This window comes from Mustela nigripes, chromosome X (assembly GCF_022355385.1).
Source record: "Mustela nigripes isolate SB6536 chromosome X, MUSNIG.SB6536, whole genome shotgun sequence".
NCBI classification, from domain to species: domain Eukaryota; kingdom Metazoa; phylum Chordata; class Mammalia; order Carnivora; family Mustelidae; genus Mustela; species Mustela nigripes.
The window spans coordinates 104377639-104404053 of record NC_081575.1 but is presented as its reverse complement, the minus strand read 5'-3'; the positions used below and the strand labels follow the sequence as shown (position 1 = coordinate 104404053).

The 26415-nt window shown below is 44.5% G+C and overlaps 1 protein-coding gene across 3 annotated transcripts in view; it reads right to left on the bottom strand.

The window, feature by feature from the left end:
- Positions 1 to 26415, bottom strand: part of PCYT1B (phosphate cytidylyltransferase 1B, choline) — a 121034-nt gene that overhangs the window by 26191 nt on the left and 68428 nt on the right. For all 3 annotated transcript variants that reach the window (XM_059384900.1, XM_059384899.1, XM_059384901.1), the window contains exons 4-7: positions 16857 to 17008; positions 14096 to 14174; positions 6431 to 6573; positions 3457 to 3645 (exon numbers count right to left, since the gene is read on the bottom strand). In XM_059384900.1, the coding sequence (XP_059240883.1) occupies positions 3457 to 3645; positions 6431 to 6573; positions 14096 to 14174; positions 16857 to 17008 (563 nt within the window). The remainder of the gene's footprint in view (positions 1 to 3456; positions 3646 to 6430; positions 6574 to 14095; positions 14175 to 16856; positions 17009 to 26415) is intronic.

The window sequence follows — 26415 nt, the reverse complement described above, 5'->3', positions numbered from 1 at the left end:
TCCCACATCCTTGTGTGGTATCCTCCCACAATGTACCCCGATTGTCTGTGTGACCACTGCAATATGGCATAAAGTGATCATCACTTCAGAGATTAGTCTTAAAACACTAGGTTTTCTCTTGAATATTTTCTCACTCATTCAAGGGGAAGCCAGCTTCTCTGTCATGAAGAGACTTGAACAGCCTGTGCAAAGGTCCACATGGGGAGAAACTGAGGTACCTTGTTCTGGGTCACAAGATGTGGAAGAGCATCCTCCAGCCCCAGCTGGCCTCTTCACTGCAACGTCATGGCAGACCCTGAATGATAACCACCCACCTAAGCTGCTTCCTGACTTGCAGAAACTGTGTGAAATAATATTTGTTGTTTTTAAGTCCTTAATTTGGGGGTAATTTGTTACTCACTAAGAGATAATATCACCAGGGACACCAAGATTTCTGCTTGCTTAAGAGAAAGGCTGACACCACCTCTCCTGAATCTAGCCGAGCTGGCCTGAAGTGGCATTGTGGCAATGGGCTTTGTCACAGAGCCTTAGAGCACTTTTGGCACATGTGTTTCTCCAGATGCCATAGCCTAACCCAGTGCGGAAGGGGAAGGAAAGTGACTGCCTCCGGGGGACAGTCCTATGGGAGATGATACAGTGCTGGTCAGGAGGAGAGAGACTTGGCCCCAGGCTCCATCCCAGTACCTCCAAACACCTGGGAGACCATAGAAAAGCATCATAGTTTTCCTAGGCCTTTGTTACTTTATCTAGAACAAAGCTACAATACTCCTTTTATTGTGTGGTTAAAATGGGTAGAGTAGATATTAAAAGGCCTTGAAAAAGGTTTAACCTGCTATACAACTTCTAAACTGTAACAACATGGTCCTCACCACCACTTCACACTCTGCTGGATGGAAGGATGTGGATTTTTCAGGATGTGGATGTGGATTTTCACAGTTCTTCATATCAAGCATCAGGTCCCTCAGTGAGAAGCTAAGACTCTCCTGTACGGAGCAAACACAAATACCGCCGCATCCAGGTGGGCAGCAGAAAGGTCAGGTTGGAGGAGGTGGCAGGGAGTAACAGTGGGTAGTGGTGTGCACATGCGTGGCTAACTAGAGGTCATACCTTTCCGGAAGGAAACGAAGGCCCAGCAAACCCCTTCCGCCAACTGAATTTGATCTAAAATTCACGTTGTACCAACTCCTGGATCAAGCACCAAAACAACAAAAGGCTAAGGGTATATCTATCTAGCAACCTGTATATATGATAGTGATCTCTGTATAGATCTAACTACAGAGGATTAAACCTCATCATTGCAGACGTTAGAAGGTTCCGGGAATAGGTCTCTATCAAGCACCCATGCATCTATTCAATCCAGACACATTTATGGAATACCTACTATAAAAAGCTACACACAGAGCCGCATACCAGTTCTGTTCTACCAAGTTCTGTACTTTAAATCCTTCTATTTTGTACTTCTCCAAGTTGGGGTTATTTGTAACAGTACTGTATTTGCAGGTAATGCAGATCCTCTATTTTAAGAAATGAGTTCTAGTCCCAAATCCACAAATAAAGAATTATTATAATAATAGCATATTCATGAAAAGCAAATTACTTATCTTGGCGTTTAACATCCTTGTAACTATTCCTGTACTTTTAATGTCAACAGAAAAAAAGCAATGTCTAAGTCTGGCTGATATGGTAAATTAATGTTAATAACAGTTTTGACACTAATAGCAAGTTTTAAAAAGAAAAACCTCCAGACTCGAAGCTGGGTTTCATTTCTTAAAAATCACTGCAGCTAGCTGTCACCAGACTCCTCTAGAACAATTCCAGCTACTATTTCACCTTCACTGGGAGCCTGAAACAACTAAAATCTATAACGTTACTATGAAATTCTATTCCTTCCCTGCCTATGCTCACTCCAAGTGGAGAAAACATCCATCCTCTTTAGTTACAATACCAGAGACATATTTCTCTGCAGAGACACATTTCTGAATCCCTATAAGGAAGTGAATACCCACATGGTTCCATTTTAAAAAAACCACTAGCTGTTTGTCCATCCCCTGAACATAGGTTGTGAAAATGTGAACTATTAAAGTACACCTTAAACTAACGGGAAATTCTATACTTTGTTATAGATGTCATGGAATCCCAGAGACTAGGTTCTGCACCTTGTCTGCATGTTCTTGCTAGCACCGTGCATATATAAGCACATGACTAAATGGCCCATGAATTAAACTGATTTGAGCCAAGAACTTGAACAGGCCCATGGAGAGTGAAAAGGAACCCAGCACTTGGCTCCTCCAGTATCGCTAGCTCTTTCTAGACGTCATTGAAAGCTCGAGCAGCCGCTTGCAAACCCTCTACACCTCTCAGACTCAGGCAATAGGACCTGATTAGCCTATAACACCCACCTCTATAATCATTTAGAGGCCACTAGACTTGAAGCAAAGCATCTCTTCCAACTTCTCAAACATTGTTCTTTTTCTATTACTAATTGAGTGTTTTACTTTTAGATAATCCTATAATGAACCAGCTCAAATGAGCAGAGGCAGCAGTGACAACCCATCAATAAAATAATTAAGCCAAAGTGGATTTTGTTAGAGACTTCTCATGTCATAATAGGAAGTCTAGGCTACTTAAAAACAAGGAAATCAAATGGAATCATTTCGTTTGGTTTTAAAAAGGCAGGCTAGCTTTAAAAGATCTCTTTCATAGACCCTCAATGCTGCTGACAATACTGGTTCTTTACTCTTTAAGTACATGCACAATAGAAATACCAGTGGAGTACAAGGTGGTTTCCAGAATTTTCTCTTTCCATAGCTTCCACTCAGAATTGTTTGTAGAATTTAGATGAGACCCTCTGTACTTTCTCTAAGATTTAGATCATGGTCTCAGTCCCCTAAGACTTGTATACTTTATCCCAACACATTTATGCCATGGAAAACAGGAAATTCAGGGCATGACAGGCATCGATGCAGGGCAAAATCATGCCTCTTCTCTCTCTCTCACATGCAATGGAAGAAGTTTCCTGACAAAGCTGACCAACACAACACATCTTTTGCCCCCTTCTCCCTTCGTGGATCCAAGAGCCCATTAGCTTATCTCACAACACAAATGCCATGACACCACTGACCCACTTGAATCTCATCCCCCAGATTTGCCTCATGTCCAGCTGAAAGACTACAGTGAGCTACAGAACCAACCTCTGTAGTAACAGACCTTCAGCAATTACCAAATGGCTTCAAGGTCTGGACAAGAAACAGAAACAGAGACCAGAACTGGCTTTGGGTGCTAGTGGGTGCCATATTGAGGGATAAAGCCAAAACTAAATAAATGACACACACTTGAAGCTACTCGAGCAGATGTGCATATTGGACTGAGATAAGGGACACCCTTGAGTAGATCCATGAAGATGAAGATAAACCAAAAATGCCCGTCACCACAGGGCCAAGTGAAGTAATTACATACCCATGCACCGTCAGGCCCAAACAGCTCTAGGAAGTTGCCAATGAATTCCCTTGACTTCTCTTCCCACTTCTGAATGAGATCATGACTCTTTTCTTCCACTCTGTTGACAAATTCCTTTGATCTTTCCTCTACATTCTTGACCTTTTCCTTCATCTTGTCTACTTGGTTCTGGAAGCGGTACTTCTTCTCCTGGTCAAAAATGAAAAGAGATTTATCCCAGAGGGCATGAGAGAGACCAGTCATTCACACTAATGGTCATTTTATTTCGACTTGTGTTTGTTCTTAACCTGAAGAGTCAGGATGTTGCTATTTCCAAGGGCTAGATTGACGGGAAGGCACATCTCGTAAGAAAAGTCATTTGTAATTAGTCTACTTGGATATGTAAATTGAAATACAAGTGATTTTAATATTCTTTTTCTTGTAAACATCAGAGTTGAAGTCACTTATATAAGAACAAAAAATATATATTTGCTGTTTATTACAGGTAGCTATTGGGCAACTCCCACCCCCCAATTTTCCTGGGATTTAGACCAAAGTATGAGTTGTCCATAGAATGGTCACTCAGAGGCTGCCCGCATTCTCTCTTTTACTGGGACATTGGTAAAACCAGTGCTGGTTGAAATCAGCCACTGGCTAAGCCGTGTATGACACTATAATTTTCATTGTAATGATATTTTCCTTTAAGCTAGTTGAATTGTATCTGTTTTCTTGGTGATGAAGACAGCTTTCATCCTGATAGCCTCTCTGGACTGAGATTTTGTCCTTCTTGTAGCCGCTATGCAGCAATGCTCTTCCGGTGTGCCCAGAAGGCCCTGTATGCTGGGCAAGTCACACAGGCCACCTCTAAACCTGTTTCTTCCTGGTCAAGTGGGGATAATTATCATCCCTACCCCATCAAGTTCCTGTAACTATTAGGTCAGAACAGGCATGTGAAGGGCTTGGCACAAAGCCTGGCATTTAAAAGTAAAAACACAGTGTGCGTTGGCTGTTTGATTACGATGAAGTAGCATAAGTAAGCCTCTCCTCGTGTCACTTGAGGAACGTGCTAGCAAAGCACGGAAATAACATGAGATGAATGGCCTTCCCCTCCATGAAGTCATGATCTGTTCTCTCACAAGAAGGTTTTTTCTTCACTACATGGGACTCAAGTTCCTATCTCAGAATTTTTTGAGACACCTGAAATATTGAAATATTCAGCCCTTCCAAACTTGACTGCGGCCTCGGTGGGGCATGAGCTGCATGTAACCTGCGGCGCTGGGGGGGCAGCCTGGGCTGGAGGGGCCGGCAGCCATGCAGCAGGAAGCGCTGCCACCGCCCCCTCTGCTCTGCTGGAGGGACCTCAGCCAGGTCCCCTCCGAGCACAGTGTTACTCATGTCTAAGTTGAGGGACCTGGACTAGGCGACGGCCGCTGGCAGGTTCCTGCCTCCTCTGAGGTTCATTGACGCGCCCAACTGACATTTGATTCTCTCTCTGAGCTGCAGCCAGCCTTGTCGGAGAAAGGCCGAGAGCCGTCCACGCTCACTACATGGTTCCTTGAGTTAAGTGGCTTAGCTAAAGGCCGTTAGAAGAGAACGAGCAATAACTTTTGGAAATGGTTTCACATGCTTGAATGGCTGACTGGATTCAATTTAAAAGAACAGACAGTTTAATTTATTGAAATAACCAGGGCTTTATTTTCTATAAGATACCAAATAATCACTTTGATGGGATTCTTCTCAGCCACTTGTTCTGGTGCCACTTGAACCCAACATTTTCTGTTTTGTTGCCCGACATGTGTGAAGCCACAGAACCTAGACTCCCAAGCTCCTGCCTCTTGAGGACAAAGAATAACCACTGGTGGACAGTTAACAAACCGCTCCCCACCTAGAAGGCACCAACGATCGAGGTGTATAAGCTTCCAGATAGTGAGGGCTGTGATCAGAACCATCCAGTTTGGCAGAAAAATCACTCTTAAAAAAAAATCTATTGGGGGGGGGGGGAGTGTTGAAATTCCGCATGGATGAAGGGTTTCTGTTTTAATCAACTTTGTCCCCTCTTCGGAATCCAGGCAAATACAGTTGTCCAGACATACTAACATCACCTCTAGCAACTGGACTGCCCTCTTAGCTTTGTAACAGCCTGTTTTGCTTGTTTTAAAGATTGTTTTAACAGTTGCTCTATTATTAAACTAACAGCAGCTCTGTGGGAACAATACAGCGCAAATACAAAAGGAAGCCAAGGACTTTAGGCTTTATTTAAGCAGCTGTAATTTCTCTGGAAAATAAAAAAAATGGCTGTTAAGGTTTCTAATGAGCATCTGTAAGGCCTTAATAAAATGAAAATTTAAAACTCATTTTCTCTGAGTTTAGCTTTTCACTGCCTCTGCCTTCCTTCCTTCCCTTTGAGCAGAAGACAATGCTTGCCTTTCACGAGGGCAGATCTCCCAGACCCCCTTCAGTTAAGTCTGAGAACTCTCAAAGCAGGTTGGAAGAGGAGAAGGGAGACAGCCCCTTTATAAAACGTGGAGCTCACTACTGTGGGCTTTGACTGACTTAAGTTAGTCCTTTGGAAACTGTTTTCTCCATCTGTAAAATGGGGAGAATACAGGGGCGCCTGGGTGGCTCAGTGGGTTAAGCCTCTGCCTTCAGCTCAGGTCATGATCTCAGGATCCTGGGATCGAGCCCCACATCTGGCTCTCTGCTCAGCGGGGACCCTCCCCCCCCCCCCAAACCATCCGCCTGCCTCTCTGCCTACTTGTGATGTCTGCCAAATAAATAAAATCTTTAAAAAATTTTTAAAAATGGGGAGAATACATCAGTGCACCATTATGCAGACTGAATTAGGACAATAAATATACAAGATCAAGAACACTGTGGTGCTGGAATTTAAAACAGAAACGCTGTGAGGGATACAACAAGCACTCAGCAAATGGCGGCAGTGCTGGTGTGTGTGGTGTCTGTCAGAGGACGTGGGGACAGGGGGTGGCACGCTTACATTTATGAAGCTGACATTGAGCTCCTTGGCTGTGTACCCTCTCTGTAGGTTGCGTCGGGCATAAACATCGTAGTCGCGGACGATTCTGGTGATGATGTCTGACGTTGAGATGCCTTCCGTTCTCTGAGTTGGAACAAACATTCCTGTTCAAAGAATAAAGAGAACAAGAGTGAGATGGTCTCTGTTGCCCCGTTTTCCATAAACACTCGCTTCCAGGACAGAGCAGCAGCTCCTGGGTGCATGAGTGAGGCTTTTGCATGTGGCACCAGCTGGCTGGTCCGGGCTCAGCTCCGTGCACTTCCGGCCGGCCCGGCACCCTGGCCCTGGGCCCTGGGCGCTCCTGGCATTCATTCGTGCCACGTCCTGCTTCTCTGCCCCAGGTCCCCCCTCCCTGCCTACACCAGCTGCAGCCTTCCTCCTCCTCCAGCAGGGCCCAGCTTCGAGGTGTCGTCTCTGCCAAGTCTTTCCTGATAGCACCAAGCAGAAGCCACAACCTCCAGGATACAAACCTGTCTTCCATTAACAAACACACTTTAAATGCCCATCTCCTTGTCAAAAGGGAACGTTTTCAAAGTAGAGATCATGCCTCGATGGCCAGCCCCCTGCTTGGTGCCCTTTTCTGGCACATGGAAGGTGCTCGACAAATGCAAATTCAATGAGTGACTAGAGAGCCACAAGCATGACAGGCAAGTCCCCTGTTTCCCCAAGGAAGCCTGCAACACATTCAGCTGAGGAAAAGACCCAAAGGCACTATTTTGTCATCTCTGATTTGAAGACATGTCCTTGGGTTGCTGGATGATTTTATCTCCCTCTCAACAGTCTACTCTGGATGGTGGTTTCACCACTCAGGACCCGGTCATCTAGAACACTTGGGACTGAATAAAATAAGCTCAAAGGATGCCAAGTTCTACAAGACCCTCCTTACCGTCCTCAAGGCTGAATTTGGGTGCACCGATACAGGGCTATAAAGAGGTCGCTAGTGTTATCGAAGCAAGAATGTGGTTGTTGCTTACACTTCTGTCATCAACTGAAATGACATGTTGGCAGTTGAGGTATTTATACCAGTATGATTATGGCCACTCAGAGACATCAGGGATGGGACAGCATGATGGACAGGGCCTAGGGACAAGGGCGCTGGGTTCTCTGGAGACTTGGGCTAGACTCATGCCTCAGAAGTCAAGTTTCTTAACCTCAGTGTCCAAAACTGAGAAATGAGGTGACCAGACAAGATGACCTTGGGCTCATCTGTGCCACCTCCCTCTCCCTCAGTCCCCATGTGCAGTCACTCTCCTTCACTCACCAGTCTACTCCCTAAGAGGCTCCCCAATTCACCCACTTTTCTCCCTCCTCCGTCTAAAGCCATCTAACACCATCTGGCTCAAGGATTATATCAAGAGCCTCAAAACCAGATACTGATTTTTGTTCCCTCAACCCTGTCTACACATAGCAAGAGCCACAGAACAGTCTTTCAAAATAGAAATCAGAGGGCTGCCCAACATCTTTCACTGGCTTTCTACGGTCCTCAGTATTCAGACCCAAATCTGTACCTTGGCTCTGCAGCGGCTTACTTGACCCCTTCCCTGTGCGCTCTCATGAGTCTCATCGAAGACCCACTCCCCAAGCTCACTGCCTAAGCCAAGGCCCCTGGGCTCCACCACCGTGAGCGGCCCCATTGTCCTTGGATTCTCCAGAGGTGGGCAGCAAGCTAAGCCTGCCTGAACCCCCCACCCTGGACTGGAGCGTCCTGACAGGGCGGGCCCCCTCCCCCCACTCTGCCACCAACATCCTCTCTACCTGGCCAACTCCCAGTCATACACTGGGCTTCACCTTCAGTGTCACTTCCTCAAAGAAATCTCTCAACCCCTGGGCTGGCTCTTCTGGCTTTTATTCCCTCTCATGCTCCACAACTCTTTTTCTTCAAATATTCCAAGGTCTTTATAGAGCAGCTTCTTCAGCAAACTGCCTTCCCACTTGACAATAAGCTACATGAGGGAAGGGACTGCTCCTGTCTTATCCTCCTCGAGATTCTCAGCACCGGGCCGCAAGCAGGCGCCGGGAGAAAATATGCTGCCCGACTGACTAGAGGACTACTGATCTCTAAGGGCCTTTCCAAAGCCACTTCTGTTTCTCTTGTCCCCCGTGACCTTGTCAGCCTTCTGGCCCCTGCTAGGGCGGCCCACGGAATTTGCGGCCGGTGTCAGCTGCCCATGCGTGGTAGCCGCAGCCGGCAGCTACTCCTGCAATGGGAGACAAAGCACCCGCTTTCTAATACTCTGGGGCTCAGAGCACGAATTTGGGGTTTACAGCTAGGTCAAAAACTTCGCCTCCCACTTTTGAGAATACAGACTCAAACACAGAAAACCAAAGGGAAGGCAGAGGGTGTGACCATCCCAACATCTGTAGCTGAACAGCCCCCAACCGACTCAGCTGTGCAGGGGGCCCTGGGGGCTGGGGGTCCCAAGCTGGGGGACTGAGACAACATCCTCACCTTGGTGGGAGCAGCAGGGACCTTTCCAGTGAGCACCGCATCCCATCTTTCAGCAGGCTGATCCTTTTCCCACCCCTTGCCACCTGGTGAACCATTTGGAAGATCCTCCGGCCCCTAGCAGATTTCAGCAAGTCACTTAGGCCCCAATGACATGAGCTCCCCCATTCTGTGAGCCACAGAGTAAGGGCTCCCTGGCTGAGTAACAGGAAGTTGGGGGCGGGGACAGGCTTGCTTTGGTGGGGAGGGAGGTCTGTGAAAGAAGCCAAGCCCTCTGCTGACATAATGAAGCACCCGCTTCCTCCAAATCCTAATTAGTGCTCTGCTAAAAATATTCGGTAATGAGCATGATCAGAGAACCTTTTTTATCATGCTTTTCCGAATTGCAGAGTTTGGCTATGGAGCTATTTTAAGCAGCAGCCAAGCACACGATAATGAAGGAACCTTTCGAAGGTAGTAGGGCCACAGCAGCAGGGGGACGAGGCCCGCAGACCCGACAGTCCGCCTCATCTGCGCACCATCCTTCCATCCAGCTTTGCCGGAGGGTTTTGACGTTTAGCTCTGACAAGCAAAGCGGAGAGCTGCAGAGTTTAATCCGCACCCTCGATAGCTCTGGCTTCTTTTAAAGTGACTGGTGACTTTCAGAGTAGATCTGAATTAGAGTGCAAGAGCCCGGTGTGGACGCCGAGGCCATTTCTGAGCATCTTCCTTTCACGATGAATGCCACGGCCTTCTCTGCCGCAGCTCCCCCCCCACCCCCCGCCCCCGGCAAGCCAGCAGCAGAGCAGACCAAGGGGCCTGTGGGAGGAAGGGTCGCAGGTGGTCTCTGCCTGTGCGCCGGGGGGAAGGTAGGACACCACCTGACTGTTCAATCTGAAGACAGGAAGCAGGCTGAATAGAGGATGGGCGCCTTTCCCATCCCCCGGGATTACCTGCCCCCAACAAAAAGAAGGTGGTAGTAGTGACACCGGTGCACGTCCATGGCTGGGGCCCAAGAGGCCCTGAGGCTTCTGTCAGGACTGCTGACTCTCCGAAGGCCTCCCTGCTAGGACACACACCCTCACAGGCAGCCCCGCGCTTGCCGAAGCCCACGCACCACGCCGAGGAGCGACGAGCAGGCGCTGCGGCGTCCACCACGGCTGAGCTCCCTGTGGACCACCAGCACCCACTGCCAGCCAGACAAGGGCACCGTCTGGGACCCCCAGGCCACCTGGGGCTTCGGATGACCACAGTCCCAGGCAATAGCTGAGTACACCCATGGGAGAGACCCCAAGCAAGAACCACCCCACCAAGCCTTACAAAAGCACAAGCAAAAGGAAGTGGCTCTTTTGCGCCACCGACTGTGGGAGTAATTTGTTATGCAACAATAGGGTGCCGGATCGCTTTTGAGTGAGGAGAATGTTAGACCTGTTCCCATATCCTAAAATCGGGAAAGCAACTTTTTCTTAGCTCACTAGAGACTACTCACCTAGCAATAAAACCACCACCAAGTGCATGTTTTTGCTCTACAAGGCAGCTGAGAAACTGTCCCCCCAGGAAACATGGATTCCATTCACCCCAGGTGAACTGTACCTGGTCTAGATTCTTGCTACTCTGAGTGAAGTCTATGGACTTGCAGGACCTACCAACCCAGCAGCTCCTTAGAAATGGGGATCTGAGTCCCACCAGACCTAACGAACCCAAATCTGCATTTAAAGAGATCCTGCAGTAGATCTCCCAAGGCGAGGGAAACAAAAGCAAAAATAAACTATTGGGACTAAATCAAAATAAAAAGCTTCTGCACAATGAAGGAAACAACCAACAAAACAAAAAGACAGACAACCTACCAAATGGGAGGAGATAGGTGCACATGACATAGCCCGTAAGGAGTTAGTATCCAAAATACATAAAGAACTTACACAACTCAACACCAAAAAATCCAATTACAAATGGGCAGAAGACATGAAGACGACATACAGATGACCAACAGACACATGAAAAGATGTTTAACATCACTTGTTGTCGGGGAAATGCAAACCCAAACTACACTGAGGTATCAGCTCACCCCTGTCAGAATAGCTACAATCGAAGACAGAAGAAACAGCACGTGTTGGTGAGGATGTGGTGAAAAAGGAGCCCTCCTTTACTGTTAGTAGGAATGCACACTGGTAGAGCCACGGTAGAAAAGATTATGGAGGTTCCACAAAAACTTAGAAATATAGAATTACCATAGGGTCTGGTAATAGTACTACTGGGTGTTTACCCAAAGAATGCAAAAGCTGTAATTCAGAAAGATACACGCACCCCTATGTTTACTGCAACATGATTTACAACAGCCAAGACAGAGAAGCAGCCCAAGGGTCTGCTGACAGATGAATGGATAAAGATGTGGCACATGTGTACCCTGGAATATGACTCAGCTCTACAAACGAATGAGCTCTTGCCATGGGCAACACCATGGATGGACCTAGAGGATGTTATGCCGGGGAAATAAGTCAGAGAGAGACAAATGCCATAGGATCTCATTCATATGTGGAATTTAAGAAACCAAACACATGAACAAAGAAAACAAGACAAACCAAGAAGTAGACTTAACTGTAGAGAACAGTCAGTTACCGGAGGGGAGGTGGGGGGGATGAGGGAAATAGGCAAAGGGGATTAACAGGGCACTTACGATGATGAGCCCTGAGTAATGGACAGAACTGCTGCCTACTATACTGTACACCTGCAACTAGTAGAACACTGCATGTTAAGTGTACAGCGGGGAGGGGAGGGAAAGAGAAGAAAAGCAAGATTCTGTAGGGATCTATAGTGACATTCACATTCGACAAGCACTGGTCTATACCAGGTCCTTCATGGCGATTTTAAGGAAGGACCAGCCGGCTCACAGCCCAGATCTTAAACTCAGACAGGTAACCATCGCTCCATACCATAAGCCATCTCCACGTAACTGATTCCTCAGCCAGTTTCTCCCCTCCTTCTCCCCTCCTACTCCTGCCATGTTCCTCAGCAGCCCGCCAGGTCTAAAGGCTACGGTGGTTTGGAGCAATTTAGAGCAGGTGGTCAGCCCCTCCATTTAATAAAGGGGTGAAGGACTCAGGGGCCATGATACCAATGCAAAGCAAACAGATTAGATGCAAAGGTTGATATAATTACCCCTAGACTGCCCCGTCATCTAAGTAATTTGAAAAACTGTAAGACAGTGTGCGCGTCCAAATTATCTGGGTAAACAGCTCTACTCCCTGCAGAGTGGGCAGAGTCCCTGCAGACAGAAGGCCTCCATCCTAAGCCGAGTCCCCATCAGATTGCATCAAAAGCGCCCTCTTGCTTAGCCAGCACTGAATGAGCACCACACACGTACCAGGGGCTCTGCTGGGGATGGGAAGATGGAGGAGACATGGCAGAGACCGCACCATTTCATTCTAGCTAGACACACACACGCGCACACACACGCACGCACACGCGGCATGCACGCCGGCCCACGCACTATCAGGATGCCGTCAGAAGGGAGCGGAGAGAAAGATGCATTTGCAAAGAGTATCTCAGCAGGGATGGGGGGGTAGTGCTGTGGAATTACGCCCCCAGGAGAGAGGCATGTCAAGGGCTGGCTCCTCAGCTGGGCACAGAACAGGCGTGGAAGCCCAGAGGAAGGGCATGCCGGGCCCACAGAAGAGCCGGAGCCAAGGCGCTAAGTGGGGGTGCTTCCGGGCACTAGGATGGACTCCACTGGCCTGGAGTTCAGGACCTGAGCAAAGCGGTACAGAGCCCAGGCTAGCAAGATGGAGAGGTTGGGCAGGGCCAAGGGACAAAGACCCAATCACAAAACCTGGGAGTGGTGAGAGAGACTAAAGGGAAAGAGAAGGTCCCAGAAGTAGAGGACAAGAGAGCACCTTGGAGAGGAGAGTGGTCAGCAGGGTGGTTACAGCCAGAGGAGGACAGCAAAGAAGCCACTAGACTGGGTGGGCTGAAGGTCATCAGGGAACTGAGGGAGGATGGGACAGAAGTCAGGGCACAGGTAGCTGAGCAGTGACCGGGGCGGGGGGGTCCACCTGCGAGGTGCCGGCGAGGGATGGCGCAACAAGGATGGGGCTGGAGAAGGGAGAGGGAGGGCAGAAGAGGGACTCTGTTATTTTGTTTTTGTAGACTCTCAAACAGTAGTAAACGGAGAAGCAGCTGCCGGAGAGTGAGAACCCTGCACACCAAAGAGGGGAGGCCTAAAGCAGACAGCCTTCAAGGAAGGGAGGAGTGAATTCAGGTAGAGAAGTCAGCCTGGGACAGACAACCTACCCCTTTCCCGCAGGATGCAGGAGGGGAGGCGAGGCTGCAAGCGCTTACAGGTACATCAGGTCAGGAAAGTGAATGTTATCAAGGAACATCAAGAATCCCGCTGAGGCTGGAAACCACGGATCTGTTACGATGCCCAACAGTGATTTCCCTCAAGTCCTCAGCGGCGAAGGAATAGGGACAGAGAACTTGGCAAAGCAATGAACCCCAGGGAGTCTCCAATGGAAGGAAACCTGCCTCTCTCCAGCCCCCCAATAACTCCCTGGGATAGACTAGTCTCTGACCTTCAAAGAAATGTTTGGTGACAGCTGGAACAGTTTCCAAAGCTCAGGCACCACGCCTGCCCTCCATGACAGCACTTACCAGTTTGGTGAAGGAAGTATTTTACCTGATTTCCCAAACATTTACCCATTCTTTTTTTGCTTCTGCGTGTGGCACCTGAGGACATTATTATCATGTGACAGAATGACAGGTGAGAGGACTGTCTCCTTGGAGACAAGGAGTCCAGATTGCTAATGACCCAGTTATCTGTCTTCTGGAAGGAACTTTCTTGGAAATAGAAAATGATTTCATTCTGAATTCTAAATATGAATGAGGGAAATGATTGCCCTTTAAATAATAAGGTCCTATGATTTTTGTCTGATGAGCCCTAAAATTGAGCCACACACTAGAAGTTGGTATACTCGTGGTTCAGCAAAGAGTACTTTGGTGCTCGAGTTAATTCTTCTATAAATACCTAAATGATGTCTGTCCTTTGACTGGGTCTTCGCGCATGTCAACAGAAGCTTATAAAGGCTACTTGGCAGACGTCTGAAATTCCAGTGCCTTCCATGTATATGCTACAAGACTAGGGCAGGGGTGTCTTATTATACCTGACAGTTATAATGCGGTGGACAGGTGAGCACAAGGGAACTCACCTGCTTCCTTTATATGCTTGTAAACATCATCAGAACCAGCAGAAGAGTAGGGTATATCATCATGGGCCACAAAGTCAATCTGTTGGAGAGAGAGAAGTGACGTCATCACTGGGATGGATGTGCAAATGCCTTTTATTTTTTTAACTTTTTTTTAAAAAGATTTTATTTATTTGTCACAGAAAGAGAGAGAGAGAGAGCAGGTAGCGGAAGAAGCAGGCTCCCCAATGAGCTAGAAGCCCGCTGTGGGACTTGATCTTAGGACCCTGGGATTATGACCTGGACAGAAGGCAGACACTTAACTGACTAAGTCACCCAGGCCTCCCAGCGTGCAAATGCCTTTTGAAATAAAGCAGTCATAATAAAGCAGTTGAAACAAGCAGTTTACAATGTGCCTTTGATTCCTTGACTGAAAGGTACTGCCTGCCAACTGTCTCCATTTCCAGGAGATTAAGGGAACTAGATTGGTTGGTCTCCTTCTCTGGGCCCTCTCTTTCCTCTGACAGGAGGCTTTCTAGGGCTTCTGCCCTTCTGTCTTTAAACTTCCTCCTCAGAGAATTTATTCATGCTTCAGATTTTAATCACCCTTGCTATGACAAGGAACCCAAACCTCTGTTTCCTGTCCCACTGATGGCAACAGGCCCTCCCACTTAATCCATGTTTTATATGGTAAAAACGAATTTACACCTTTTTGATCTGAGCTCCCTAACCACCTTGTTAGGCGGGTGGGACCTATTCCACTGTTTCCATTGGGACAGAAGGCTGCCGAAACTAGAAAACCTGTCATGTTTGCCCCAAATCACCCTTTTCTATTTTGCCACCCTTTGGAGTCACTTTAAAATCAACCTATTTGAAATTGAACTCAGCCTGAAAACAGGGGTCCCCTCCTCGCGGCACCTCCAGTTTCCCAATGTACCCAGGCCCCAAACACCTTGGAACTGGGCTTCTTTCCCTACTTCCTTCAGTCTCCAGGCACAAAAGCCCCCAGGGCCCCTGTGGTGTATGCACGCGCGCGTGTGTGTGTACGTGCATGCACATGCGTACGAGTGAACGTCCCCGCACGCACACGCACCCAGTAGGTCCTCTCCGCGACTGATACACGAAATCCAGGGCCCTGTCACCTGGACTACTGCTTCCAGCCTGTGCCTGCCCTTCCTCACTGCTGTCTCCTTTCCAAGCCACCTGTCACGTGGGAGGCAGGTCCTTAACCGGGTTTCTTCGTGTCCTCCTCCTTCCTCCTAATCTCCCCTAGCTCCCTGTTTCCTACTCCATCAAATCAAAACTTGCTGCCTGGCTTTTGAAGCCCTTTGTAACGAGGCTTGGCTCCACCTCGAGAGGTAGTTTACAGCAGCAGTACCATCCACCTGCCCCACCGCTTACCAGCTAGAGAAATCATACATTGGCCGTAAGGATTAAATCAGCATTTCTGAACCTTGACACCTGTGACATTTTAAGGTGGATCATTCTTGGGGGGGGGGTGCCCTGGCTTTTATCCGTTAGATGCCAGTAGCACCCCTAGCTGCACCCAGTTGCTGCAACAATCAAAAATGTTCCAGACACTGCCAAATGTCCCTTGAGGACAAACTCAAGCCCAGTTGAGAATCACTAGATTGAACGATGTCCTGATGGAAAGGTGCTAAAAGCGATAACCAGTACATAGTAAGCACTCAGTCACTGTTATTATTCAATCCATTCTCGGGACTCAAACTTAATTCCTCTTCCTCTCTGATATATAACAATGACGATGACAAAGTCTCACGGTAGCCATGAGACTTAATGTGATTCACGTAGGAGCAAAGCCCTCAGCACAGTGCCTGGCACGCAGTGAATCAGAGACAGTGGCTGTCACTACCCTCATCTGTACGCCCATCGTGCCTGGCACAAGCCAAACATACAATAGATGCTCAGTAAAAATGTGTTAGTGATTGCTGGAAGCAAATCATATTGTAGTTTCTCCTTTTGCTTTTTATTCTTGCTGAGAAATTATCTCCTCTGCTATTACCCATGCACATTTATCAGTGTTCTCTCTCCTCTTCTGCATCGGGAATTTAAAAATAGAAAAGAAAACTCTTAGAACAGCTTCATCTTGTGGGCTTTTTTTTTTTTTTTTTGGTACGGCTTATAAAAGGAAAGAATAGCTCCTAATGTGGGGCTGGTAGGGAGACACAAAGCACATAATTTCATGCAGATCAAAAGAATTTCTCGTGTTTTCAACTAATAAAAATCTTTTATCAGTAGGAGTCTCAGGGTCACAAAATCATAGATATAAAGTTCTTTCCTTAAAAGCTGACCTGTGTCCTTCTGGATATAATGCGTGTTCCTTTTTTCCTTGCAAAAGATGCCTGCGAATATACAAGCATCAGTAATGATGACAGTGTGGTAATGACAATGACGTTTCGGAGCTCTGGCTATGGGCCAGCTAGTGTTCAGTGTTTTACTTACATGATCTCATTAGGTTTTCAAAACGAGCCCATGGGAGAAGTACTGCCATCACCCGACTTTACAGTTTAAGTAAGTAAGTTCAAGATCTTGCTCAAGGTCCCACAGTTAGGAAGGGAGAGAAGCCGCACTTGGACGTGGATGGTCTAGCTCTAGCACCCACAGTGAGGAAGCGAGAGGATATCAGTCCCCAGGCCTGGGCAGAAGACAGGTGCCGTATCAAGTGATACCTCTTTTAGGGAGTAGAAGCTTCTGGGCTTTTCGCATGTAGGCTGCAGAACCAGACTCTAGTTCTGCTACTTAGAGAACATGGAAGAGTAAGTACCTTGTGTTTTTCCAGAAACTCTGGGGTGAGTGTCCACGGAGCATCTCTAATGACTTCATCCACATAGCGACAGTGTCTGAGAGCTTCGTATCTCTCTGCTTCGTTCATCACAGTGAAGCCTTTGAATTTGTGGGTGAGGTCATCACTGCAAACTGAAAAGAGACACACGCATGAAAGGCTGCTACCTGGCCCAGGCCCTGCTTGCTGCCATCCTGGGCCTTCAGGGCTTATTCAGCAAAACAAAAGGAGCTCAGCCTTACTTGGTACACACATAATCAGACTTGTTTTTCTACAGGAACCAAGGATCAGGAAAACAAAGCAAGCTGAAATCCATCAGCAATTAAGAATTCCATTTTAATGTTAATTTCAATTTCATTCTCTGTTGCAACTTTTATTAAAATTATTCTTCACACTACCTAATGTGACTTCTGTATCTTTTATTTTCCTATTCCACCATTTGATAAAAAATACTATTTGGGAAAAAAAAAAATGGCCAAATAACCAGAGAGAGAGGAAAGAGACAGAAAAAGAAAGGAAGCAGGAAGCCTGAGTTTCAGAAGGTTTGAACAATCAGTTCCAATTCCCTTGATAGATCATTGTACTTAGTAACCCAAGTGTGATTGCTTTGCAGGCATGTGTGCCTGGGCACACACACTTCTGTTCCCCGGACTGAGGTCTAGTCACTACACATCAGACCACACAATCAAGAGGAGGAAGTCATAAAACAGAAGATCTAGTCTAGCAGAATTCGTCCTTGTAACGTTTCTTTCCTTTCTAGATCACAGGTTCCTGAATCTCCCAGTGAGGGGTTAATATCATCCATTCTTAACCTTAGAAAGGATTTTTTGAGGGTTTACTTTGAAATAAACAGAACAGGAAATATTCATTATTCTGTTCTGAATATATTTGTTCTTGGGAAAGGCAGCTTTCCTATGTGTCAGTGAGAAATGTCACTGTGGTTCCAGTCCCAGTTAACCAATAACCTGGAGAAGGTCCCGCTGCAGCCAGACCACCCTGACTGCTCTGTAAGACGTTTTATGTACACATGACGAATTTACAAAATTTAAGCATTCAATATATGTTTTAAAAGCAAAAATATAATTATTTTCTTGGAACCAAAGGATGACCCACATCCAGAACCCAGTCTAGTCACAGAGTAAGTACAGCCGACGGCCACAGCCAGCATCGGTGGCAAACCTCCCAGGGCAGCCCTCACTCGATCCACCTCCAAACCATCAGCAGACCCAGACCCGCTGCACCCCTTTCAGAGTGCACCTGCCAGCCACGTGCGTCTCCCCACTCCCCTGTTCACCAGCCTGCCCAACTTCTCCCCGCCTGGATTACTGCCCTTGTCTCCTAACTTGGCTCTTGTTCCAGCTCTGCCCACCCCCAGCAGTATCCTCCTGTTGGCCAGAATGATCCCCCTTAAAACCTGTCTGACAGTCGTTCTGAGGCTCAGAATCTTTCCCGTCTCCCTCGGAGGTAAAGGGAAACAATTCCAGTGGCCCACAGCGCCCCCCCCCCACCCGAGACCCATGCCTCAGCCCGTCCCTTGCGTCTCCGATGGCATCTCCTTCTTTCATTCCAGCCCCTGGCCTCCGTGCTGTTTTCTGAAGCCAGCAGGAAGGCTCCTGCTCAGGTCAGGACTTGGCACTTTCTGTTCCCCAAACCTGGAACAGCCTTGTTCTGAATAGCCACAGAGCCCACTTCTTCCCTTCCCTCGACGGTTCCCAGCCATCCTATCAAAACTGCCATTTGGCCCCCCGCAGCTGCCGGCTGCCGTCCCTTTCCGGTTTTACCTCTTGCCATGGCACTCCTCACCATGCAACTGTCTTCGTGAATTCTACTGTTGATGTCCTTCTACTAAGATACATGCTCCCTGAAGACAGGGACTTTTGTTTCCTTTTCTGATGGCCTGTAGTAGGCTCTTAACAAGCATTTATTGAATGAATGAATGAACAGTGCCTGAAGTATACAGATGCTCCGTTAACGTTTACTATGATTTAAAATAATATTTATCTGTAGGCACATTTCAACTATATATATATTTACTTAAGAGACTAGTATGTCTCTAGATACCCATGTGTATGCCTATACATCTCCTATATATTCCTCCTGAGATATTGTATAGACCTAGAGAGGATAGAACACAATAAAGAAAACATTGTACCTGTTTATGTTACCCAAACACCATGAACCACGTGGCTGGCTCAGAAAGTTCAATGATGCCTGGGTCTCACTGCCAAGATTTTGATTCAGTGGGTGCTACAGTCTGAATGTGTCCCCCCGAATTCAATTGTTAAAATCTTAACCCCCAAGGGTAATGGCATTTTAGAGGTAAGCCTTTGGGAGGTGCTTAGGTCCTGAGGTTGGATCCCTTATGAATGGGGTTAGTGTCTTATAAAAGAGCTCCCGAGCGCCTCTCACCCTGTGAGAAAACAGCAAGAAGGGAACAACTCTGGATCAAGAAGAGGGCCCTCACCAGGAAGACATTTATGGATCAAGATATTTAGGGATCAAGACATACAATTTAAATTTTTATTTATTTACTTATGGCTAAAGATATACAATTTAAAAATTGACCCAAGACCTTTTCAATGTTCTGTTAGGACTTTATTAAACACTACCTCAAGATTCATACTCAGCAGAAATGGATTTCAGATCCATCCATTTTCTGTTTTAAATGACACAAAACTAGGCCGACCATATCCTCTCCCCTTTTGAACCTGCACCTGAGCAATCTGGTCTAACTTCTAGATGACCGAAATCATGGCCTCCTGGCAGAGCACAAGGACAACAAACATCCTGTTTATGCCAATCCGGGGTCCTATTTTCATATCCCAGGAGTGACCTCAAGAAGCAGCTGAACATGCTGACCAGTTATTGTCTAAACATTAATTACGCCCAAAGCAGCACTGTTGTTCTTTGGTCTTGGCAAATGCACTCTGAACAACCAGATGGAGAGCTCTGAGCAATGGTGTCCCATGGACGAATCTGAGGAGTTCCCCGGGAGCTCGTACTGTAGCTAACCTATCCCGAGAGCTCACTGGGCTCAAAATGAAATATTACCAGTACTCTGCAGGAGAGAAAATGTAAGCTAAGGGATGAACGTTGGAGCCAACCAGACTTGGGTTCTAATCCCTGCTCTGCTACTTAAAACTGGGAAAGTCACTCTGTCTCTTAAGACTCGGTCATCGGTCTTCAAAACATGGCAAAATTTTGATAATTAAATGTTATCATCTGAGGAAAGAGTAATGCTTAATAACATTTGCCATTTATTAATAGTAGTATAAAACCAGCACTGGGGGTATTCACTTGTGTTCTGAGCTCTGTCTTCTCCCTGCTCCCACTCCAAGCAGGTGCCCTGTCCCTTGGTACAACTCCCCCACAGAAGCTGTGAAATTCAAGTTGCTGTTACACAGCCTGCCTCCCTGGCTGCTGTTTTCTCCAAGCCAGAACCCATTAGAGGAATTCTGTAAGGGAAGAAACAAAGCAAGAGAAGAGTTCTCCCAGTGAGGAGGAGGCCAAAGGTCTGAGGAGAAGGGCCATAAGCAGAAGGGCCAGTGGCAGAGCCCCCAGAGGGACGATGACATGGTGCCCTGGGCACTGGGGTTCACTTGAGCACAGACCACAGGTGCCTCACCGTGCACAGGCTCAGCAGGGCCGGGCTCGAGACTGGAAACCCCTCCTCTTGTTTCCGTGAACATTTGGGGATCTCGTTTGATTTTGGGGAGGCGAGGACAGCCCAACAAGGACTGAGACTCTATTTCCCGACAGTCAGGCAAATGGAGTCCTAGCAGAATATTTGATTTCAATTAAAGTACAAGTAAAGGAGTAATATTTATGTCTAGTTTACAGAGTAATATTTATGTCTACTATAGTAGGAGTAGTGTTACATTTATCATTGATATTTTTTATTCCCCTCCTATGAGGTAGAAGTATTTGGTGACTCATAGTCTTAAAAAATAGTTTAGGGAAAAAATTCTGATATAAATTTTAATTTCTTGACTTCTTTTTAAACGATATTAACTTATGTTATTTTTTAACATTTTAATTCAAATTTTAGTTTATATTAATTTCAGGTGTACCATGTAGTGATTCGACACTTCCTTACCTCACCCAGTGCTCATCACAACACCTGCCCTCTTTAATCGCCATCACCTGTTTCACCCATGCCCTGCCCCCACCCCCTCTCCTGTCTGGTAACGGTCAGATTGTTCTCTAGAGTTAAGAGTCTGTTCTTGGTTTGCCTTTTTTCTCCCTTTGCTCTTTTGTTTCTTAAATTCCACATATGAGCGAAATCATATGGTATTTGTCTTTCTCTGACTGACTTATTTCACTCAGCATAAGACACTCTAGTTCCATCCAGCTGTTGTAAATGGCAAGATTTCATTCTTTTTGACAGCTGCGTTAATATTTCAGTGTGTGTGTGTGTGTGTGTGTGTGTGTAATATACACACCACATCTTTATCCATTCATCAGTTGATGGACACTTAGGTTGTCTCCATAGTTTGGCTATTGCAGATAACGCTGCTATAAACATCAGGGTGCATGTTACCCTCTGAATTAGTATTTTTGGATTCTTTGAGTAAAAATCTAGTAGTGCAGTTGTTGGGTGTGGGGTAGTTCTATGTTTAACTTTCTGAGGAAACTCCATACTGTTTTCCAGAGTGACTGCTCCAGTTTACACTCCCACCAACAGCGTAAGAAGGCTCCCCTTTCTCTATATTCTTGCCAACACCTGTTTTTTATTAAAGGACATTAGCTTTTAAAGTAAATTGAAAAAAGCCCTTGACGATTGATAGTTTCAATTCACTAAAATAATGCCAACGAGGTAAGCTTACATAAATGAGTTTTCAAATTATTACTGGCCGTAGTGCTTAAAAATTAGAAATGCAGATGTTATAATCATAGTACACCATGACATTTTGTGTTGGTTTTTGCCTCAGGTTGTAGTACTTCCACTTATCACAGTTTCTGGTCTTGGAAGCAATTATTTCTACCAAATGCCAGGTGTTCTGCCAACATTTTCTGCACATTCGCCCTGACCACAGTGATTTTGTGAGCAGAGCCCTTGTTCCAGCCAGGGCAGCTCTGACGGCAAACCCACCTGTAATGGCCCCACCATTAATACAGCGGGTTCTTTCAATTCAATAAAATTTTTTCAATTTTTTTCAATTTTTTTTCAATTTTTCCAATTTCAATAGAAGATAGTCTAAAGGTAATGGTCTTCGAACTAGGGCACACATACCCCTGGGGGGTACTCCAAGACTTTCTAAGGGCTAACCAAACACAAGAAGCCTTAAAGGACTCAATTTCCAGATCCTTAACTTCCAAAGGTACACTTTCCTACAGTTAATGGTCCAGGATGAAGCCTGTGTATCCAAAACCACCCTTACTCCACTATCCAGAAGAAAGACACCATCCAAATCTTACTGTGCAGCATTGCAAGGGGCAGGGAGTTAAGGCTCCAGGCCAAACTGAAGGGAAATCGTGCTTAATGACTACAGCACACACCACGAATCTCTAAAAGCAAGCTTCCTGTCTTACAAAGATTTCTGTTATAGGTAAAGCCAGGTGTTGGAAACTAATTACAGTAGAGTGGGGAATAATGTAAATTGTTGCCTAACAACTGTGCCTTTTCATTCCCCTAACTATTGTCGAAGGACACAAGGATCTTGAGGGATAAGGCCCAGGAATTCAAAGCAAAAGGAGCAACGCAAAGAAATATTGAATGCTAAAAATGGCTTTTTCATGTAGTTAAGGGTAAGCATTTTTCCAGCTATTCTCAATACTCACATTGAATCCTAGAAATGCCTTTTCTCTTTGAGTTAATTAAGAGTAAGCATTTTTCCCAGCTTTTCACTTCAAAATCATCTCAGTAAGGCAAAGCTGTGTAGGCTGATACCACTGCATCGTAGAAATGGAACTGGCATATTTTCTCGAATTATCAATTTGCTCAAAATATTTTGGAATAAACACATGGATAAAACATTTACGTGCTTTTTTTTCAGATTTCATATGCATTATTTTAAAAGGAAGTTAAAATCTATTTTATCAGATCACATTATAAAACTTAATCCATTTATAGAAAATCCTTTTTCTATTTCCTTTCCTAAAATGTGTTGTTATTTTCTGTCTCCTCCTAGCACAAATTATGTACTACCAAATTATTTTTTTAGCAATATATTCCTTTTTCTACTCTTAAATACACAGGGGAAGTATACCCATGGTACCTAGTAAAGATAAGTAAGTCATTTATGATTTTTAATTTGATTTCATTTAATTTCCCCCAAAAGCCAAACACCAGAGTTTAACACACACACACACACACACACACACATACCACATACACACCCCTCTAATATTTAGAGAAGAAATAACATGTCTTATCATATGCCCCTCCTTATAGATATGGTACTATTTTACCTATATATTACATTGTATTACTATAAACTAATCATAATGATTTATTGTCTTGTTTACAACTTATTAGAGCTATGTAATTTTAATCTTGACTGATTCTATTTCATACAATGCATTCTATTATGTATTTCTCAGTGGTTTTTATAAGGCTTCCTGAAATACATGAACATATTTGGACTGAAAAGACTTTTTCTCCAGGTTTTTTAGCAGGTTTGACAGTAAGGACTACCTTTGCTGATTAGGTTAGGTGGTGTTTTCTGTAGATTTAGTAAGCAAAAACTGCAGCCCCAAGATTTCCAGGTTTTTTTTAAGTTTTAAAAAATGGTAAAACTGTTTTATCAACAATTATTGAATTGACAAATATATAACAAAATTACCAATATTTTCATTTCCCCAACCCTTTACAGGTATATCTGGTTAAGCACGTTGCTTTGAAGTAAAAGAATAAGGGTTATAATTAGGAATCACTAGCTAAGTCCTGGTAAAGCCTTTTTCTTCTACTTCTCAGAAAGGAAGAAAGCAAATGATTTTCATCGCTTGGAAACAAATCTCGCAGGTGAGGTCATTTCTAACCCACTGCTTGCATCAAATTGGAAAGGGGGCCTTAATAAATTATCACTTGATAGACCATTAAAATTATTTTGTTGACAATAAATTATTTTTGTGATACATGGCAAATAACTCAGGAGTTCAAAGACTGAATGACATCTCTATAACAAACTTCTTCCATTCCCATCTAAATATTTGTGTAAACAAAATATTTTAGCACTTACATCTATAATAAGGAAGAAGAATAAATCAATGTTAAACCCTGTCTCATTCTAGCAATAATATATTCATCCACAAATCAAAAAAATCCCACTCATCTCATTTAAATGTTAGAGAACACTCAAAAGGAAAAATCCCAAAGGAAAAAAATATCAAGCAAATCCAGAGGATAAAAGCAGCTTACTTATGGAGGAGCAAGGATAAAAATACAATGGAGGTCTCCACAGAAACAATGGGAGCAAGAAGAGACTGGAGTGAAATATTTAGTATCGAGAGAAAGAAACCCACCAACCTAGAGTTCTGTACCTTGTAAAATTATCCTTAAAAAGAGAGGAAGAAATAAAGACCTCCTCCAACAAACAAAAAATGAGGGCATTTCTTTCCAGTAGACCTGCCTTGCAAGAAGTGTTTTTAAAGCTTCTTTAGGAGAAGAAAAATGATGGGTCAGAAGTTCAAATCTACATAAAGAAAAGAGAAAGATAAATAAAATCTTAAAAAAAAAAAGAAAAGAGAAAGATTCAAGAACGAATAAGATGAGACAAAACATTTTATTTTTCTCACTCTTAATTCATCTAATAGATGAACAGTTTTTTCAAAATAGTAACAGCAATAATCAATTATGAATGAATGACCACAATGATATAGGGGATGAGAGGGAGAAATAGGAAATATTGTTTTCACAAGGTATAGTGTTATGTAAAAGTGGACTTGGATTAGTTTAGAATGTATATTATAAACTTTAGGGCAACCACTAATAAGGTGAAAAAAGAAGTATAATTGATATGCTAAGAAAGGAGAGAAAATGGAATCATAAAATGTTAAATTAAAACAACAAAAGGCAGAAAAATTGTGAAAGATACAAGTAGGAACAAAACACAAAGCCAACAAATAGAAAACAGAAAAAAATATGGTATATATTAAACCAACTGTATCAATAATTCCTTGGAATACATCTGGTCTACATTTATCAATTATAAGGCAGAAATGGTGGATCAAAAAACAAGATGTCTACATTTGATGTCCATAACAAACATTTGTTGTAGACAAATGTTGTTTACAAAAAACCCACTTTAAATATGAAAACATACATACATTAAAAAGGGTCAAAAATGTGAAAGTAGGCACATTAATTTCAGACAGAGTAGACTCCAGAACAAAGAAAGTTATCAAGAAGAGAGAGACATTACATAATGATAAAAGGGTCAACACTCCACGAAGACATAGCAAATCTTAAAATGGACATGCTGAAAAACAGAGTCAAACTATAGGAGGCAGAAATGTTAGAACTGCGAGGAGAAATAGATGAATCCACTATAATAGTTGGAAGCTTTAACATCCCTCTATCAGAAACAGATAGAATTAGCAGACAGAATATGAACAAGGACTTAGTTTAACTCAACAGCACCATCAATCAGCTGAATATAATTGACATCTACAGACTAGTTCATCCAACCACAGCAGAATACACAACTTTCTCAAGCTCACATGAAGCATTCACCAAGACAGACAACATGCTGGGCCATAAAACACACCATAACACACTTAAAAGAATAGAAATCATACAATGTGTGTTCTCAGACCACAGTGGAATTAAACTAGGAATCAAAAACAGAAAGATAGCTGGAAAATCCCCAGATACTTGGAGATTGAGACAACACACTGCTAAATAACACACAGGTAAAAATAAATAAATGAATAAATAAATAAATAAATAAATCTCAACAGAAATCTTTAAATATTTTGAGGTAAATGAAAATGAAAACACAGCTTATCAAAATATGTGGGATGCAGGGAAAACAGCTTAGAGGGAGATACGTAGCATTAAATGCATATATTGGGGAAAAAAGAAAGTCTAAAAAGTCTAAATATTTGAAGTCAACAATCTAAGCTTCCACCTTAGGAAACCAGAAAAAGAAGAGCAAATTAAATCCAGAGTAAGCATAAGAAATCAGAACAGAAACGAATGAAACTGAAAATAGGAATCAACAGAGAAAAATCAATGAATCCAAAAGCTGGTTCCGTCAAAAGATCAATAAAATTTATAAGACTCTAGTTAAGCTAAGAAAAAAGAGACAATACGCAAATTATTAATATGGGATATTCAAGAGGGGGCATTATTGCCGATCTCATGAACATTAAAAGGATAATAATTTGATAGCCTAAACAAAATGGACAAATTCCTTGAAAGACACAAGCTGTCAAAACTTACACTGGGGGTGGGGGTGCCTGGGTGGCTCAGTGGTTAAAGCCTCTGCCTTCGGCTCAGGTCATGATCTCAGGGTCCTGGGATCGAGACCCACATCGGGCTCTCTGCTCAGCAGGGAGCCTGCCTCCTCCTCCTGTCTCTCTCTGCCTGCCTCTCTGC